Source organism: Sprattus sprattus (genome assembly GCF_963457725.1).
Source record: "Sprattus sprattus genome assembly, chromosome: 12".
Lineage (NCBI taxonomy): Eukaryota > Metazoa > Chordata > Actinopteri > Clupeiformes > Clupeidae > Sprattus > Sprattus sprattus.
In genome coordinates, this window is record NC_137910.1 from 22,660,619 (window position 1) to 22,678,591 (window position 17,973).

At 46.1% G+C, this 17,973-nt stretch overlaps 1 protein-coding gene across 4 annotated transcripts in view; it reads left to right on the forward strand.

Annotated features, from left to right (window-relative positions):
* The window catches only part of LOC308373712 (echinoderm microtubule-associated protein-like 6), a gene marked incomplete at both ends in the record, with an annotated part of 58,151 nt that overhangs the window by 8,886 nt on the left and 31,292 nt on the right, over positions 1–17,973 (forward strand). For all 4 annotated transcript variants that reach the window (XM_080849327.1, XM_080849329.1, XM_080849330.1 and 1 more), the window contains 6 exons: positions 6,954–7,113; positions 8,964–9,062; positions 9,209–9,277; positions 9,632–9,817; positions 10,075–10,210; positions 14,005–14,206. In XM_080849327.1, coding sequence (XP_080705453.1) covers positions 6,954–7,113; positions 8,964–9,062; positions 9,209–9,277; positions 9,632–9,817; positions 10,075–10,210; positions 14,005–14,206 — 852 coding nt within the window. The remainder of the gene's footprint in view (positions 1–6,953; positions 7,114–8,963; positions 9,063–9,208; positions 9,278–9,631; positions 9,818–10,074; positions 10,211–14,004; positions 14,207–17,973) is intronic.

Consider the following 17,973-nt stretch of genomic DNA (forward strand, 5'->3'; position numbering starts at 1 on the left):
GCTTGGGTAAGATGGTAATTTTGAAACTCTCGTGTCTTGTCTGAGGAGCATATTGTAACACACTGTGTACAGGAGTCTTGCTTTTTCGATAGAAGGGAAGCATAAATATTAAGCTGCGGCACAGTGTTTTTTTCTAACAACAACAGAGACACCACTGAATTATACATTATAATTCATGTGCCCATTTTGGAGCAGTGAAAGCATCAAAGGCTCCAATCCAGGCTCTATCACTATAGAGAATCAGGCGAGATGGGAGTCCCTATTTACAGTGATAAGTGTCTAAGCCTCCTATGTGTCACTGTTTATTCAGTGATGGAATCTGCTTTGGAGGGACCTCAAAGGATACAGTCGCTATTGTCATCCTGTCGAAAACACACACACACACACACAGACACACTTCAATTCAAAAATACAGTGAATTTGCTGTGATCCAGGAAGAGCCCCAAAAAACAACAGTAATAGGCACATCACAATTCCATATAGCACCTTGCAATGTGCCAAAGTGAAGGCGGAGACACGGGTAGGTTGGCTTGTGATGTGAAAGAGTATTCCTCTCCTGTGTTTCAGTGGGTTGATCTCACTTCCGACACAGCTCATTGTGACTCAGGCCTCTTGGATATCCCCTCAACATTTGGGCATGAAAGGGCAGTACCTTTCCTCTGCCAGATGTCATAATCTAAGTAAGTATTGTCATAATGTGTGACAAATTTTCCCACTGATATCATTTTGCAACGGCGGTCTCCTAATTTGAACTGGTGTGGAGGCGACAAATTGCCTTGTTGTATTATTCATTAAGCAATTTAAAATGTTCAGAGGAACGGAGCTCATTATAAATGAACTGAAGCTGTTTAAGTTTAAGGATATTCAGCCTCGGACAGACCCCCCAATTGATGGCCTTTAGATCCCACTATTGCTCCTGTTTTAAGTTTCTCATCAAGGCTAATCAGACTCTATGATGGTTTAAATAATTTTTATTCAGCGTTGTGTGGGGGGCACGTGTGAATATGGGAATAATGCGACATATACAGTATATGTGTCCACATCTGTGCACACGTGTGTGTGTTTACATCTCATGTAAGGCAGCATTTATTTATTGTTTATTATTTTTTAATGCCCTCCAGTGAATAATAATAATTATAATAATAATAATACATTTTATTTATAGGGCGCCTTTCAAGAAACCCAAGGTCGCCTTACAACAGTGAATAATACAGTTAAAAAATGTTTTTAAAATGCACAAAGCAGAGCAGCAGCAGAGCAACAACTTCAGTTGGCAGGACCTTTACAGGTTATAGGCCTGCCTAACTAATGAGCAGATGTTAAATAGTCCAAGATTGATGTCACTGTGTTCGTTGGAGAAGCCAGCGGTGGCCGACCTGGCTAGTCTGGCTAACACGCTGTGGTCCACCTTTCTGGGGGCATTTCTCGGAGGTCGGCGGCGGGATGAGGACCAGAAGGAGCCGATAGCAGTGGAGTCATCGATGTGGTATCTTCGTCCGGATCCTAGGTGGGAGCACCTCCGACAGGGAAGGCGAGCGATATCCGGGAAGTGGTGTATACTCGATAGAGGTGACCGCACTCCACTCTTCCCAAATCGCACCAGGGCTCCTGCACGTCTTCCTCTCAGTCTCCATCTCGCTGCGAGACCAGGGCCTTGGATCAGTAGGTCTTGTAAATCCACGGGAGAGGCGAGACAGTTTGGACATAAGTCAGATGGAGTCCCTGATGCCAAGGAGCTCATCTCTCGCAAAAACAATCCATGACATCACCATAGCAACGCAATAGGATGCTGCATGCATGCAGAAGCCACAGAGGGGCATTTAAAACCAATACGGCACCATTTCCTTCAGCTCTGGCAGCTCCTCCCTCTCTCCCTCCATCCCTCCCCCACCCCCCAGCTCGGCTGATTTTATGAATTGGGTTACTGCTCTGCACCGTGGAAGCTACCTTGCTCCGCATGGCCTCTCTGGGCTATTTATAGCCTGCCTGCGCTGATTTTGTGTGCTCGCTAAGAATAGACGGAGGTTGTATTGCTAGCGTGTTCCAGTGGAGCAGATGGTGGCAGCCCCAAGGACTCTGGCCTCCAGGAATTTCAAAAGGAATTCACCAACCCTAATTATGAGGGGTTGGCTGAACAAGGTGCTCATTTGAGGGCAGTGAAAGCGCAGGTTATTACAGGGACGCGTGAGTGTTTTAGGGGCAAAAGGGTTTAAGTGGAGAGAGTTGGTGGAGAGGATGATGATGACGATTGTGGTGGTGGTGGTCAGGTTAGAGGTGTGTGAGGAAGCACAGTTTGGGTCAGTGTCTGGAGAACCGGTGTGTGTTGTATCGGTCTTGACTGGTAAAGTAACATGTTGCAGAGCAGGGCAGCAGGTTTGTTTATGCACACACGACAGTGCCTGAGTCATGGCCTCCAAATGTCATGATTGTGTGAAGAGTGTGAGAGAAGAGATTATTCAAGGGCACTGTAGTCTTAGAGGACCAGTGGGAATTTATATTCAGGATTTTGAATTTGAGTTTGGTTTTACTTTGTTGCTTCAAGTGTCATCAGGCTTGCACTGGATGCAGTGTGCGTTTCAAGACCTACTCACACTGCTTTCCCTCTCGCTCCCTCTCTCATCATTCTCTTGCTCTCTGTCTTGCACACATACCATCACAGACACACACACACACACACACACACACACACACACACAAACATACTCAAATGCCTTCTCTCTTACTTTCTAACCCTCAAGTACACACACACACACACACACACACACACACAAACACACACACACACACACACACACACACACACACACACACACACACACACACACACACACACACACACACACACACACAAACACACAAACACACACACATACCTGAGGAGGTATGACAATGAAGCAGAGGAGTCTCACAGTTCTGGAGTGTGTGTGTGGGTGTTTCTGTTGAAGGTGAATTCATAGAGCTACAGATGAGTCACGGGCCAATTGAGTCCACATAGGAAGAGAGCAGTAGAGATGGAAGGAGACTGAGATACAGAGGGAGAGAGAGGGAGCGGGAGAGAGAGTGAGTTTGGAAGAAGTAAGCGAGACAGAGGGAGGTTTCCCTGCTGGATTCACACTCAAAGGCACGTGCCTCACCCGTCTCTCTCTCCTGCTCTCTCTCTCACACTCACACAAATCCCAAGCCGTGCAGGGGAAGTGTTGTGCACAGGAGAGAGAACTAGAGACAGGGAGGAGAGGGAGGTAGAGAGAGAGAGATAGATAGATAGACAGATGAAGACAGTGTGGTGTTACAGGAGCACCAGGAGTGTTTGGTGCTGAGAGATAAGAGTCTTCCTGGTGAGGGAAAGAGTCATGCATTAGCCCCGTTTTTGCTCCATTTACAATTTGCCTCTGGGAGTTCTGAAATGACATGATGACTACCCATAGTGAGGAGGTCTGTTCAGAAGAGAGGGAAGGGCACCCAATTGCTCCTGTGTGAAAAGAGGGGAAAGATGAATACATCTCTGAGGTGTAGCTCAGACACATTAGCATCTCAGCAGCTCTTACATTTAACATCTCAGACACCGCTTACACTTAACATCACAGACATCGCTTACACTAAACATCTCAGATAGCTCCCACACTTAACATCTCAGCAGCTTCTACACTTAACATCTCAGATAGCTCCCACATTTAGCATCTCAGCAGCTTCTACACTAAACATCTCAGACAGCTCTAACACTTAACATCTCAGACACCACTTAAACTTAACATCACAGACACGGCTTACACTTAACATCTCAGACAGATCCCGCATTTAGCATCTCAGACACCTCCTACATGTAGCATCAAAGACACCGCTTAACATCTCAGCAGCTTCTACACTTAACACCTCAGACCCCGCTTTCACTTAACATCTCAGACAGCTCTTACACTTAACATATTAGATACCTCTTACACTTAACCAGTCGGACAGCTCTAACACTTAACATCTCAGACAGCTCTTACACTTAACATCTCAGCACCTCCTGCACTTAACATCTCAGCAGCTCCTACACTTAACATCTCAGCAGCTCCTACACTTAACATATTAGATACCTTTTACACATCTCATATTAGCAGTGCTGTCATATTGTTGGAACATTGTATGTTCTGAAATGCCACAGTGTGGTAGATGTTATGCAATGCCTGTAGTCAGTCACTAGAAACATGTATTATTGGTAATACATATTTGTGTATGTGTGTACGGATGTGGTTTCAGTAATATCTGAAGTTGTGATGGCCCATTGAAGCTTGACCTATCTGCAGCTTCATTCAAAAACTGAATGCTGCCCCTGCCCCTCCCCCTCCCCCAGCAGGCTTTAGTTCAGTTGTCAGGGAAACCGTCCAGGAGGCTGATTGGTTGTCTGCTTGGCTGAAATGTTGGGTCATTCCCCAGTAAAGCGCTGGATCAAACAGACAGAATAGGAAGCACTTCCAGAAATTAATCTCCTGAAGCTTATTAGTCTGTCATAATGCACTTCACGCTTGCGCTCTCTATGGCTTGCTCAGGGCAAGATGCTTCATTACAACTTATCGAGTATACGCATAATTAACTAACTAATGAAAGCTGAACATACACACATAATGATACCTATACACACATAATAACTCAATCCCGGTTTTGTTAAAGCAACACTTTCGATACATTCTTAGATATTGGAAACTCAACCTTGCAGTACTGAAAGAGGTATATTTTCAGTAATATAATGATGTATGGAATGTATTGTGCCTCCCTTTAAATCAGAGATGGACGAAGGCAAATGAATGAAATAAAGTGTGATGTTTCACCATTCCACCAACACTGAACACACACACTAGCAATGCAGTGCTGCAGCGGTGATCCACACTCTGCCTTAGTGGGATTTTTTTCCCTCTGTTGCCCCCTCCCCTGTGCTCTCGGGAGGTTGGGAGGGAGGCTGCCTGTGACAGGCGGCTGCGGCGCAGGAAGACTGGGTCAGAGGCCACGGGGCCCCTGGGCGCATCAGCAGCGGCACCTCTCGCCAGCATCAAAACGGCCTCAAAGTACCCGCCAAAGATGAGTTATTGATTTGGCGGCAGAGTGTGAGGTGAAATGGAAAGGTGTGTGTTTGTGTGTGCCTGTGTGTGTGTGTCTGTGTGTGTCTGTGTGTGTGTGTCTGTGTGTGTATGTCCGTGTGTGAGTGTGGGGGAGGTGAGAGGGTGGCGGTGGCGGTGGTGGTGGTGGTGTCAGTCTCTGAGGGGTGTAGTCTGGTGTCTGGAGTCTCCTGTTCTCCACATCCTTTGCTGCTGCTATTGTAGCTGTTGGTGTTGTTTGGTTGGCACACCTGGTGAGGTGTCATTTTGAATGTGTCGGGTGATGGGGTGTGCTTGCAGTCGAAACAGATGGCAAGTGATGTTTCCCTGATGGTTTGACGTGTATGAGTGTGTGTGTGTGTGTCTGTGTGTGTGTGTGTGTCTGTATGAATGTGTATACATATGCATGTGTCTGTGAGTGTCTCTTTGTGTGTGTGTGAGAGTACATATACATGCATTTATCTGTGTGTGCGTGTGCGTGTGCGTGTGCGTGTGCGTGTGCGTGTGCGTGTGCGTGTGTGTTTGTCTAAGTGAATGGGTATATGCATGCATGTATCTGTGTGTTTGTGTGTGTGTGTGTGTGTGTCACTTTTGAATGATGCTCGATGTCCCAGTCAAGGTCAGTGTGGTGGCCCCCCCCTCCTCTGCTCAGCCCAGTGCCTGTGAAATGGTGCCTGACACCCCCCCATGCCTTGCACACGTGAGCAAGTGTCTGCCAGCGTCTCACTAATGGTGCCATTATCCAAGTGTATTTATAGCACACAGGGCAACGACCGGTGAGTGTGGCAAAAAAAAAAAAAAACCTTTCACATTTTTCTCCCCCTTGGGGAGGTGAAGAACCTACTGCAGGGACCTGGAGGCTCAGCCGCCATCATGCAGGGGAAATTAACCCCTGTGGAGAAGCCCAAGCCCAAAGTGTGCCCTCGTCTAAGCTGTACCTTCATGTGTTCATCATGCCCATAGTGTGCCCTCGTCTGAGCTGTACCTTCATGTGTTCATGATGCCCAAAGTGTGCCCTCGTCTGAGCTGTACCTTCATGTGTTCATGATGCCCATAGTGTGCCCTCGTCTGAGCTGTACCTTCATGTGTTCATGATGCCCATAGTGTGCCCTCGTCTGAGCTGTACCTTCATGTGTTCATGATGCCCATAGTGTGCCCTCGTCTGAGCTGTACCTTCATGTGTTCATGATGCCCAAAGTGTGCCCTCGTCTGAGCTGTACCTTCATCTGTTCATGATGCCCATAGTGTGCCCTCGTCTGAGCTGTACCTTCATGTGTTCATGATGTGACTGAGTTGTTGGCTTGCCATGTTGCTGTAGCTGATAGCTGATGGTCAACTCTATATTATTAGAGAGAATATAAAGAATATCTTACCTGTTAAATAGTTGCCATACAGACCTCTTTATTCCATTACTGAGGACACATATGTTAGCTAGTCACGTTACTACGGCTTATAGATATTAGATGTCCACTCACAGTATTATATGAAGATAACTGTATCTAACCTGTCAAACAGTCAGCATACAGACCTCTTTATTCCACTACTGGGGGCATTTATGAGGGTTGACATTGCAGTTTATGTGGACTGTTTCTCAATTCTCTGTACTATTTTGTCCGGGCTACATAGTCACCTAGGTGCAATACTAAATAGCGTTAGTTAGTATTCACGTCGTGGATCAACCATTTCATTTCCATAACCATAACATGGCGGTCTGCTCTTGGTTATGTGTTTGAATATCAATGTGTATGTTGATTTACATGCCCACAGAGCGATATTTAAATGATTGAACTTATACAGCATGTCTCCCTGGTGTACCTGGTTGCTGTATAAGTGCTGCTCTCATTCACTCTCATGGTCATTTTGTCTGTGTGTGTTTTCTAGTCTTGCTCTGCACCCTGAGCGGTCTCTGGTGGCCACGGGGCAGGTGGGCAAGGACCCGTTCATCTGCGTCTGGGACACCTTTACCGTGCAGACCGTCTCCATCCTCAAAGACACACACTCTCACGGGGTCGCCTGCCTGGCCTTCAGTTCGGACGGACAGGTGAGGCGCTCTCTCTCTCTCTCTCTCTCTCTCTCTCTCTCTCTCTCTCTCTCTCTCTCTCTCTCTCTCTCTCACACACTCCCACCACTACTCTCGAGACCTGTTGGTGGATCAATAACCGCATTGCCATGACAACCCTGTCTGAGCCTCAGACCCGGAGCCGTAAGGAGACCGTGTGTCGGAGCAGAGCGCTGCCATGGTAATAAATTAAATGAAGGCGGCGGAGCTCCAGCCTACCCACAGCGTGGTGGGAATTGAGTTGGGGAGCCGTGCAGGGGGTCGGTCTGGGACGGAGCGAGCAGAGAGCAGGCAGCGAGCCCCAATTACAGAGTTGATAAATGTGATGCCAAGGCGGATTCTGTGCCTGGTAAAGAATGGCCGCAGTCGGCCACTAAGTAATTGGGTGGGAGAGGAGAGCCAGCATTTAGCATTCAGGAAGCAGAGAGCAGAACAGAGGGAGATCACACCCATGACAGGCATCACACGCCTCTCGCCTTCAGAACTAGACCTGGGTATGAATGCATATTATTAGGCAAATTAGGCAGAATTGACCTGAGTGCTTTAGTTGGGAATGCAAAGAAAAGGACAGCAAAGCAAAGGGTTTATGGATCTTTATAGTCAGTCATAAAAATAATGTATGCTTTTTTTTGGCCTCTGTCGGGTCACACTGAAATGGATTGGATGGCTGTTCTTCCAAAGCCTCCTTGTTTATTAAGAGTAAATGGCTCAGGTTAATGTCGGGGTAATGTCACAGACAGGCCCGATGACCGTCTGGACTAGAGCAGGAATGGATTTGGATTCTCACGTTTAATCCCCTTTGGTGTCTCTCCAGGGGAAGGAGAATACCACTGACCTGACAGCCCAGCCATCGATGAAGTGTTTGATAAAGTCAAGGCCAGCCGAAAGAGAGAAAAAACATCCCCCCTCTCTCTCTCTCTCTCTCTGAAGTCTGGAGTGAGAAAAACAGCCCCTGCTGCTGAATAATTGATTTTGAAGGTTATTGGTAGGCAGCGAAAGCAACAGGCGACTGGCATTGATCATGAACAGATGCTCCCAGCATTCTTAGAGCAGAACAGCGGCGCACTGGAGCTGGAACATCCCTCCGATGCAGCTGAGAGGTATCTGGACTTGGCTCATTCGTCTTCCTCCCTTCCCATCTCTTTGCCATCCCGTGGGAATGGTAGGCCGTGTGATGTGATGCCACATGAGTTGTACTGGAGTCATTCCCAAGAATGTTTTTTTTTCGGTCCTGAGGCATTGCTGGTCCCTGTAGCTGTCTTTCTCTTGCACATTCTTTGTGCCGGAGAAGAGCAGTTGATAGCAGTTCTTGTTTTGCCCCTCAACCCTCCCGGTGATACCCCCATCGTGAAAACACAGATGCCACAATTTCATGCTCTCTGCCATCGTAAAAGCCTAAAGAAATAAACCCACGGAGAGAAAGTCCCACAATCCTCAGTTATGAATGTTTTAATAAGCTATTTGCCCCGCCAGTGGTGATGTCTTACTCTGAATGGCTGTTAGACGGGCACACTTCTCGCTCGCAGCCGTGATTACCTCCTTGAAAAGCCACATGGTGATTGCACCATCCGGAGATGGAGGAGCTGTTTCTCTCTGTCAAGCGCAGCTGGGACTTTTCAGACAGCTGGCAAAAGAAATGTTCCCCATACGAATAGATGTTTTTCTACACCCCCCACCCCCTACACACACACACACACACACACACACACACACACACACACACACACACACACACACACACACACATACTTGTCTTTGTTTAAATTACTGATTGGATGTTGTTCCTCTTTTGATAAGGTTCTTCTCCCAATTTCTCTCCTCTCTTATTGTAGCGTTTGGCCTCTGTGGGGCTTGATGCTAAAAATACAGTGTGTGTTTGGGACTGGAAGAAAGGGAAGGTTTTGGCAACAGCAACAGGACACTCTGATAGGGTAAGACATCTATGTTTGCCTGGGCTGTTTTTAGTGAATAACAGAATGTGTGTAAATGTTCATATGCATGTTTGTGTGTACATATGTGTAGGATCTAGGAGTCATATATTCATGTGTGTGGATGTGAACATAACTTGTCATTTCAGATATTTGACATAACCTGGGACCCGTTCCAGCAGCATCGTCTGGTGAGCTGTGGGGTAAAACATATCAAGGTGAGCTCAGGAGCCAATTAGCAGCCAGGCTAAAGCAGGTTGCCATGAAACCACTGTTGCCTCCTGGTACCAAGGGTTGATTCCTTTGTGGGTCAGGTTGTCTGGAGGACATGGTGTACCAAACCAGGAACATGAAAATTGTTAAATCAAGCATGTTTTTTATATAAGTAAAGAACTCATGCCTCTTTATTCGTGCCTTATCCTTTGATACATCTAACCAGTCGTCGCCATTCATCCCCAAAGTATATACAGCTTCTAGTTTTTGAGTGTTGCTTCATGTCAGTCTCTTTTTTAAATAACTGGCAAGTGGCTCTTCTTTTGACGCCCCTGTCTGATCCCTCTGTCTTATCCCAGTTCTGGGCTATGTGTGGGAACGCTCTGACGCCTAAACGAGGGATATTTGGGAAGACAGGGGACCTGCAGACCATCCTGTGTGTGGCATCCGCCAAGGATGACATCACCTACTCGGGCGCCCTGAACGGGGACATCTACGTGTGGAAAGGGCTGAACCTGGTGCACACCATTCAAGCGGCGCACGGGGTAAGAAGAGAAGCTTCCCACATCCCTCAAACCATTCTTCACCTTCACAGTGCCTTTTAGTTTTGATCAGGATACAGTGACATTTTTAAGAACATGAGTGAGTGACAGTAATATATGTCCTCATCGTAGTGTTAGCTGGTGCTGTATGTGTACCAAATATAACCTCCAAGACTAACCAAACTGACCTCTGCGTGTGTGTGTGATTTCTGTATGTGTGTGTGTGTGCGTGTCTTTATGTGTGTGTATTGTGTATTCAGGCTGGTATCTTCAGCATGTATGCCTGTGAGGAGGGCTTTGCCACTGGAGGCAGGGACGGCTGCATCAGGCTTTGGGACGTCGACTTCAAACCCATCACCAAAATTGACCTGCGGGAGACGGAGCAGGGCTACAAAGGTGAGAGGAGAGGGGAAGAGAGACCAAAGAGAGTGGGAACTTAAGCTTAGCCAATTATCCTCCGCAGAAATATTTGATTTGGAGCAGCAGTTATAGGTCCGGAAGCTGTGTGTCTGACTCCTGTCCCCATATGCTATGTAATAATCCACCACCATTTACAAAAACTCACAACAGTGACCCCAGACATTTATGCAGGGCGTTGACAGTCTCATTACTGGGCTTGTGTAATCTGTGTGGACAGGAGCAGGTGTGGACCTGGCTCGATGTTAAAGGGCTAATGAGAAATGCTCTGTGATCCAGCGTGCATTAGTTGTGTTCATTAGCATGCTGGGGCCTTCAGGGAGAGCCTGCGGGCTGATGGAACCGCATCAAACCCAACTCTCACCGCCTCCGGCCACGGCTCAAACCATACAGACTGAAGAAGGAGGAGGAGGAGGAGGAGGGTGGAGGTGATATGAGGAGAGAAGAGGAGAGACAGCAGCCTTGTCAAAAGATGTGTGTGTGTGTGTGTGTGCGTGTGTGCATGCGTGTGTGTGCGTGCGTCTGTGTGTCTGTGTGTGTGTGTGTGTGTGTGTGTGTGTGTGTGTGTGTGTGTGATTTTGTATCTGTGTGTGTATGTGAGACAAAGAGGTGTGGTAGATTATGACAGGTGGGATTAGTTTACGAGGAACTCTGGCATCCTCCCCTTCGCCATTCAAGAGTTTAATTAGGTGTAATTATCCTTTGCGCCTTCAACCATAATTATCAATTCTGAGACTATCAGCCTGAGAATCCCCATTGTTATTCCCATTGAAACCATGTGCCTTCAGACTCTACGTAATGAAGAAAGGACAAACGCAGCAAATGCCGATGGCAAGGTTTTCTGGAACATACAGCTGATCTTATCAGTTGATATCTGACAGGAGAGTTGCACTCCTGCTCTACAGGCCTCTTTACCTTGTCCTTGTCTCCGTGCGTGACATTTACATCCTCCTCGCCGAAAGGGCTTGTGAGACGCCCAACAAAAGCACATCAAAGATGAATCTTGCGCGTCGCTGAGCTGATGAATGCTAATGGGTGACATTTCCTGGCCAGGCAGGATTAATTAAAGCTTCCCACAAGCCTGCGAGGGATCAGCGGAGGGTCCTCTGATGACATGTCCTGCAACGGCCGTGTCTGTAGTGGACTTGATGCCTTGATGCTTGCTGCATGTTCTGGCGCTTCGAAGCGAGCTCCAAGCATCTGCTCTCATAGACATTTTCCAGAAAAAGAAGTCTCTAGGAATAATCCAGGTTTTAAAAATTGTAGTAGAAAAAAATACTACACAGCGATAACGCCGGTTCTTCCTTTAACAATATTATTCTGCCATTGATTTTCCATTCGAGTTCTGTTAAACTAAGTGTTCAACTCAGTGTTATGTAGTTTTCCTTTTTTTCTTGCTGTGGGAAGCAGCTCTAAAAAGGCTCTGACTCTCACACTGTTTTACCCAGACTAGAGCCTCCTACACACCTGATGCTGTGTGAGAGAGAGAGAGCGAGAGAGAGAGAGAGAGAGAGAGAGAGAGAGAGAGAGAGAGAGAGAAAGAGAGAGAGAGAAAGAGAGAGAGAGAGAGAGAGCTCAGTCATTGTAAGTAAGCCATACTAATTACATATTCCCCTGCCTGCACACTGAGCATGAGTGCAAACAGGAATTGAGAACGCTGTTTGCTTCCCCCCAAACCCTTCCAGAGATCTAATTAGCCCCAGTTCCTCCTGTCGCTATGCGATGGAGTAAAACAAAAGGGGGAAACACAGAGGTTTCTACTCTCCTATGGCTGCTGAGAGGTGCAGCGACAGGATTCTGACATTTGATTGGCTGTGTGGCCATAAGCGAATAGATGAGCAGGTATTTGCTTGAAGGGTCTTGTTTGAAGTTTGTGAGTGTTATTTGACAGCGTGTGGTTGCCAGGCAATCCCCCTGACAGAGGTGTGTGTGTGTGTGTGTTTGTGTGTGTGTGTGTGTGTGTGTTTGTGTGTGTGTGTGTTTGTGTTTGTGTGTGTGTGTGTGTGTGTGTGCGTGTGCGTGTGCGTGTGTGCGCGTGTGCGTGTGTGTATATGTATGTGTGTGTTTGTACACAGATCATAAGATGTGTGATGAGGGCTGGTTGGCAGGTGTGGGCTCCCCTCACTAGGGAGTTGTTGACGTGACGGAGATGGCTCCCGGCGGGGTGGCTGTTGTGTGTGAAATGAAGGATGGGCTGGGTGGGGTGGGGTTCTAAGGCACAGCAGGAAGAGTAGTACTCAGTGCCAGGCTGAGGCGGTTCTCCAATGAAAGAGAATGTAAGGATAAACAGAACCAAAACAGCACTTAGAGAGTATATATGATGAAAGATAATGTATGGATAAACCGAAAAACAGCATTTAGAGAGTAAATATGATGAAAGATATAGTATGGATAAACAGGAAAAAACAGCACTGAGAGAGTAAATATGATAAAAGATATAGTATGGATAAATAAAACAAAAACAGTATTTAGAGAGTAAATATGGTGAAAGATAATGTAAGGACAAACAGAATAAAACAGCACTCAAAGAGTAAATATGATAAAAGATATAGTATGGATAAATAAAACAAAAGCAGCACTTAGACTTAAAGAGTAAACAGGATGTCAGGTAAACATATAACAGCAACATGTAGTCATTGGTTAACATGATGGGTTGCTATCTAAATTCTTGAAAATATTTTACTTCTTAACATCGAACTTCAAGCTTTTCTTGGGCTTCTGTCTCCAGCCTTGCTGCAGTTAACGCAGAAGCAGCCCTCTCACTCTAAGCTGCTTGCCAGGAGACGTCCCTGCCAGTGAATGATTGTATTGCCTGTGTGTAGGTTGCAGGGCAATTTCTTGTGCCATTTGACTTGTCTAGCCTTCCTGTCAGCCCCCATAAATGTTGTGCTGTAAAGCACCATAGCCATTTGCTCCATTAAGTGATGGAAGGGCCTGTATGTCATGGTTTCTAGCTCTAAAACAGGGCAATGTCTGGGCAGTGCAGAAGTTCCTTGAATCCCTGCTACAGGTGTCTGGAAGCTGCTGCATAACTGCTGCTGTATCACTGCATGTGCTTGAACTTTTTTTTTTTACTCCATGGGATTTGCTAGAGGAATGTGTGCCCAAGTGTCTCTGCTGATGTGCCTGTTTTTCCCTCTCCCTCGCTCGCTTGCTCTTTTCAGTGCTGTGATCCATCTCTTTCTCTCTTTCCTGTCTCCTGTCCCTCACATCTCTCTTACAGGAGTCTTCCACTCCACTCCTACTCTCTCATTATGCTGAACACACAGTATAGGAACCCACAAAATACAGACAATTGCATTTGTAAATATACAGCCCATCTGTAAGAACACACTATTCCATTGTATAACCATATATCATCAATATACTGTTGCACACCATTACTGAATGTTACCTGCTTGCATAGTGCCACTGTAATCAGGATGCTTCAGCTCTGAATAATACCACTGATTATAGATGACAACAGACTGTCTTTGCTAGAGGCCTCTGTTGTACTGTATGATCAAAATAAAAGTGCTGTCTCTCTGTCTCTCTGTCTCTGTCTCTGTCTCTGTCTCTGTCTCTGTCTCTGTCTCTGTCTCTGTCTCTGTCTCTGTCTCTGTCTCTGTCTCTCTCTCTCTCTCTCTCTCTCTCTCTCTCTCTCTCTCTCTTGCTCTCTCTCTCTGTTTCGGTCTGCCTCTCCCTTTCTCTGTCTCTGTCTACCTTCCACTCTCCCTCCCTCTTTCTCTCTCCCTCTTTGTCATTTCCTCTCCCCACATCTCCCTCTGGCTCAGGGCTGTCCATCCGGAGCGTGTGCTGGAAGGCGGACCGTATCCTGGCGGGGACGCAGGACAGTGAGATCTTTGAGGTGATGGTGCGGGACAGAGACAAGCCTCTGCTCATCATGCAGGGCCACAGTGAGGGCGAGCTCTGGGCGCTTGACATTCATCCCAAAAAGCCTCTTGCTGTGACTGGCAGCGATGACCGCTCTGTACGGTTAGTGGCTCCATCTCTCGTTGACCGTCTTAGACTGTGTGTGTATTTGTGCGTGTTTGTGTGTTTGTGTGTGGGTGTGTGTGTGTGTGTGTATGCGTGTGGGTGTGTGTGAAAGAGAACACTGAAAAGTATGTGTGAGAGTGGCGGCTATATCCAACATGGCGGCATTAAAGTGTGTGAGGGATAACCTCAAACCACACCTGTGTTGACGCACAAACATCCATTGTGACTAGCAACATTAATGCAGGGAAGAGAGATTTGGTGAGTCTACAACTGTTTACAATGTGTCTTATGACGACTGTAAAGATTGCTTTCAAAGACATTGTAAAGACTGGGAGGATCCATAAACAAAAATGGCTTATCCACGACCCAGTGCCCATTTTAAATAGGGTTTTAAATAAGGTTTACCCATCGAAATGGAATGCAGTTTGAATTACCGCTCCCACCGTTCACAATCCCGTACTGAAGAAGCTGCTACTCAACCAAAGGCTCCCTGAGGCCCAACCCCTGGACTCCTTTGGCAGCTGGACTGAGGCACATCTGCACTTCTTGTGGGATGTCGTCCAACTAGCGCTCGGTCTGCCCCGGAGTGGAGATTGAGGCAGGTGGGCAGAGATAAACTGGCATACTTGTGGCAAAATAGAAAATCCAAAGCAATCCAAATGATCCTCAACAACAGGAACACAACACAAAATCAGCCAGTGTAAATAATCAACAGCTTGTGCAAAATGATTACACCTCCAAGTGTGAGCCTAACAGACCCAAAGATTAAAGCAAGCAGACTTGGTGGAGTACACTTATGAGACCCTCAAAGCTCCTAAACCACTGCCAGGTCCAGCTCTTGCCTGGTGTCTCACATCTGCCTGGCGCATGGTAAGGGGAACTGATTCATTGAATCCAAAAAAGGCAATATCCCAGATGATCCATCTATCTTGAGAGACATCTCATTTTTACTGAGTTTATCATTTTCATGAAATGCCTGCTGGCTCAAATCCTCCTTCCACTGCCATACATAGAGATAACTAAAGACATCTACAATAACTCCTACATTCAGGTCATTCGTGGAAAAGCCCTCACTGATGCAATACCATTCAAGATTGGTATACAGACTGGGTGTCCATGGAGCGTTATACTGGCAATCAACCCATGGCTGAAATGGATGTTTCAGTGCACACCAGTAGGTGTGTGATCCCCATACCCAGTGCCAGGCTATTCTGACGATGTTGAAATATCTTCAAGAGATGAAAGTGTAATTGATAGCATGCTCTCTCACACTGAAGCGTTTATGAAGTGGTCTGGATTTGTAAGTGAAACAAAATGCAACATGTGCAGCATGCTATGAATAACGCAGTGGCGGACGGCGCAATTCAGAATCTGACAAGCTTCCTGTCTTCACAGTAGTGCAGAAACCTGATTCGGTTGTAAGCACGTACATACTCCTGTCTAGGCCGTAAAATGTAATGTCGCTGGTGATTGGGAGGAACGGGTCACAAAACAAGGTCACGACACCAGAAGACTTGGACTGATTGGCTGTGCAACCCCTTCCCATAATGATAAAAGTCAAAGCCATAAGGGTGGTCCCGGTAGCCATTATCCAGCAACTAATTTTCCAATGGCAACATGCCTCAACAGACATTGTCTGCACTAAACCAGGAACATTTCAAGATGATGAGAAAATGGCTCTGCCTTAACAGACATACACCTTGGGACATAATCTTCCAGCCACGTAGAGACAGGGGTCTTGGTGTCTACACTGCCACCAGAAAAGGCCATTTGCTTAACATGCTCTACAGCGATGATCAAACAGATGGAGAACTTTCACACAAATTCCTGTTTTTTCTACAGCGGCACAAAATACCCACTACCATTATAAGCCCCAGATTCAAGCTGAAACAAAATGGCAAACTGGACATCAGAAAAGCTGTATTTGGAGTACTCTCGAACCGGCTTGATTTAAACAGTCTCTGTCACCGTATATGACTGCAGCTGTCACAGGTTGGATCCGACGGGGCAGCTGTCCTCCTAAACTACAAAGTAATAACAGACCTGCTGATTTCCAACTTAAGCGACTATTAGAAATGTACGGAGCCCCTTAGGTGACATTGGATAAAAAAAAATGTATGCGTGGCCACACAATACAAACTCGTGGCCACGAGAAAATAATGCTTGGCCACAAGATAGTTAATGCGTGGCCTCGACATAGTTAATGCGTGGCCTAGAGATCATAACGAGCGGCCACAAGATAATTCAGTTTCAGTAGCGGGATGGTTATCGAGCTGTCAGTGATGTACAGTGATCCTATAATGAATAAAGGAAATTATAGTCTGCTTTTTTATCCAAGAATAGTTTTGTCATATTGTCATGCCAAGTGTAATGTTGTGGAGATTGCAATAAACGAAGTAGAGAGAGTTTCACGTTGACTACGCAACAGCGTGTCGTTTATTTAATCATACTCCAACAAACTGATACTAATGCCATGTAACGCTGCACATGATAACAACAAACCAGCAGCGCGTCCTTAAAGAGACAGTGTCCCTAAAACACAGAAAGAGATGTAAGTACGGTATGGTGAATTGTGGCCATAGTGTCCACTACAATGTCAATAATAGTGATTTTAAATTAAAATGTAATTAAATCAATTCAAACTTGTCCATGTTATCAATCAACAGTCTCTGCATGGAAATGAATGTTCTCTCCTTTGTTGGAAGTTCTCTCCTTTGAAAAGCGTCTGCTAAATGACAGGATGTAAATGACTGCAATAATTATCTCGTGGCCACGCATTATTATTTTGTGGCCACGCATTAACTATCTTGTGGCCACGCATTATTATTTTTTTATCCAATGTCACCTAAGGGGCTCCGTAGAAAAGACAACACACTTCAACAGCTACAGATTAAAAACGCGAGAGCCTCACTTCTACGCCTCAGGCAAACCCAAAAACACAGCTCTGGAACAGCCTCAAGCCATGCCAACCATTCAGTGTCTCACTCCGTGCTGACAAATCCCTCAATCTCGGAAGACACGCTAAATCTTTATGATTTAAGCACGGTCACAGTCTCTTCCAAACAAGCACAGCTTGGCGACCTGGCACACATCAAAGCACAGCCCATACTGTAAACTGCACCCCACTCAACAGGAGAAAGAGTCAACTGCTCACACACTAAATGAATGCAATTACTGCAAAAGACTGTATGTAGCCAGACAGCAGTGGGAAGATGAAGTGGTTCCATCATAGCAGCATATCATTTTTTTTTTTTAAGATTTTCTTTTTGGGCTTTTTGGCCTTTAATCGATAGTTGAAGTGAAGAGTGGGACAGGAATTGAGAGGGAGAATAGGTGGGGAGTGAACAGGAGAAATGACATCAGGCCGGAATCGAACCTGTGTCCTCCATGGACATCAAGCCCGAATGTGGTCGGGGCTTCTGGTTGCGCCACAGTGCCCCGTGACAATGACTTTTTTTTAACACATTCCAAATACCCCTGCTGCTGTAATAGTTAATGAGGATATGAAGTCTGTATCTATCACTGAAGTTTGGCGGCTGCTTTGACTTGTATATGGACACATCTGCTATGTTTTAAAATGAATGAAAACACTGGTAGGACTCAATAACTTGAATATTATTTTAAGAAGATTCTCACAAAAGTACAAGTACTCACAAAAAATTGAATTGAAGGACTGCAGAAATGGGGGGGGGGGGGGGGGGTGGGGTTGCATTAATGGGAGGCAAAGAGACTAGCGACATTTAACTTCATCTCATTCAGCCATT